The sequence below is a fragment of the Amphimedon queenslandica genome, unplaced genomic scaffold (genome assembly GCF_000090795.2).
Source record: "Amphimedon queenslandica unplaced genomic scaffold, v1.1 AMPQUscaffold_4398_Cont23623, whole genome shotgun sequence".
Lineage (NCBI taxonomy): Eukaryota > Metazoa > Porifera > Demospongiae > Haplosclerida > Niphatidae > Amphimedon > Amphimedon queenslandica.
Window position 1 is genome coordinate 1 of NW_003555290.1, and position 1,523 is coordinate 1,523.

The 1,523-nt window shown below is 36.3% G+C and overlaps 1 protein-coding gene across 1 annotated transcript; it reads left to right on the forward strand.

Annotated features, from left to right (window-relative positions):
• Window positions 1-5: 5 nt before the first annotated feature.
• LOC100642164 (ATP-binding cassette sub-family B member 7, mitochondrial-like) lies at window positions 6-1,488 on the forward strand (the record flags this gene model as incomplete). Its single annotated transcript, XM_003391907.1, has 7 exons — window positions 6-77; window positions 176-296; window positions 603-789; window positions 863-944; window positions 991-1,079; window positions 1,148-1,235; window positions 1,315-1,488. Coding segments are annotated over 7 exons (813 nt in total), but the record flags the coding sequence as incomplete, so codon positions are not given.
• Between the last annotated feature and the right edge of the window lie 35 nt (window positions 1,489-1,523).

Below are 1,523 nucleotides of genomic sequence, written 5' to 3' on the forward strand. Positions count from 1 at the left end.
GTCACATATGGCCGAGAGATAAGCCAGCGCTTAAAGTCCGCGTAGTGACTGCTGTTGGACTATTGTTTGGAGCTAAGGTTAATATGACTGGGTGTATAGTGTCTCTCTCTCTCTCTTTTTTACTTTTNTATTGTGTGTCTCAGTCTTGTTGTCTCAGCTCAATTTCATTTTTTAGTTGTTGAATGTGCAAGTTCCTTTTTTCTTCAAATATGCTGTGGATAGTTATAGCAAATTGCCTGATCTTGCTACAACAGAAGGAGCTTTAATCACAGGAGCAACAGCTTTATTGTTAGGATGTGAGTCTTAAAATGATAGCAGATTTTGCAAAAAATGACTAGGGGGAAATATTTATTATTATATTTTAAAAAATGATACATATACATGTTCTTATGTTGTGTAGCAAGTTTGAGCTGATTCTGATTGAAATTGGATTATTTACGAATTTTTAAAGTTGCTCCTAAATTGGGCCAAAATCCCTGTACTATAGTACAGAATTTTTGGTCAAAATTTTGCCAAGAAATGACTAGGAGAGAAATCTTCATTTTTATATTTTTTGATATGTATGCCCAAGATTATTTTAATAATCATCATGTTTCTACTAGATGGAGCTGCCAGAATTGGTGCTTCGTTATTCAATGAGCTACGGAATGCTGTATTTGCAAAGGTAGCACAGTCATCAATACGTCGTGTTGCAAGGAGGACATTCTTGCATCTTCATTCGCTTGATCTCAGCTACCATGTATCAAGACACACAGGAGCAATGTCTAGAGCTGTTGATAGAGGAACTAGGTTCGTCTCTCACTTCTTCCTCTCTCTCACTCACTCTCTTATCTCTCTCTTCTTCTTTCTATTTTTTCATTAGAGGTATCAATTTTATACTCTCTGCTCTTGTCTTCAATGTATTTCCTACTTTCTTCGAAGTTGGACTTGTTGCAGGAATACTGGTACCCTCCACTCTGTTAATCCTAATACTAATGATACTACTTGTAGACATATCGGTGTGGGCTCTCATATGGACTGTTAACAGTAGGGACTATTGGAGTGTACACACTCTACACGTTAGCCATGACACAATGGAGGTATAATTCCTACTCTGTTTTATTCATGATTGTATTATTATATTTTATTTTATTCATGATCATATTAGGACCAAGTTTCGTGTTCGAATGAACAATGCTGACAATGAATCTGGATCAAAAGCGATTGATTCTTTGATTAACTATGAAACTGTTAAGGTATAGTGCAGTGACTGCTACACTAAATATCATTATTTCTCCATTCATATTCATCTCTTGATTTATTCTTACTGTACAGTTGTTTAACAATGAAGCTTATGAAGCAGATGAATATGATAAAGTCCTTGCCAGGTATGAGGATGCTTCATTAAAGACGGTTACATCGCTGTCTGCATTGAATTTTGGGCAGAATGCTATCTTTGGCGTGTCACTGACTGCTGTAATGCTAATGGCCAGTCATGGAATACATCAGGTATGCGAAAAGGAATTAGTAATCGGATTTGAAGC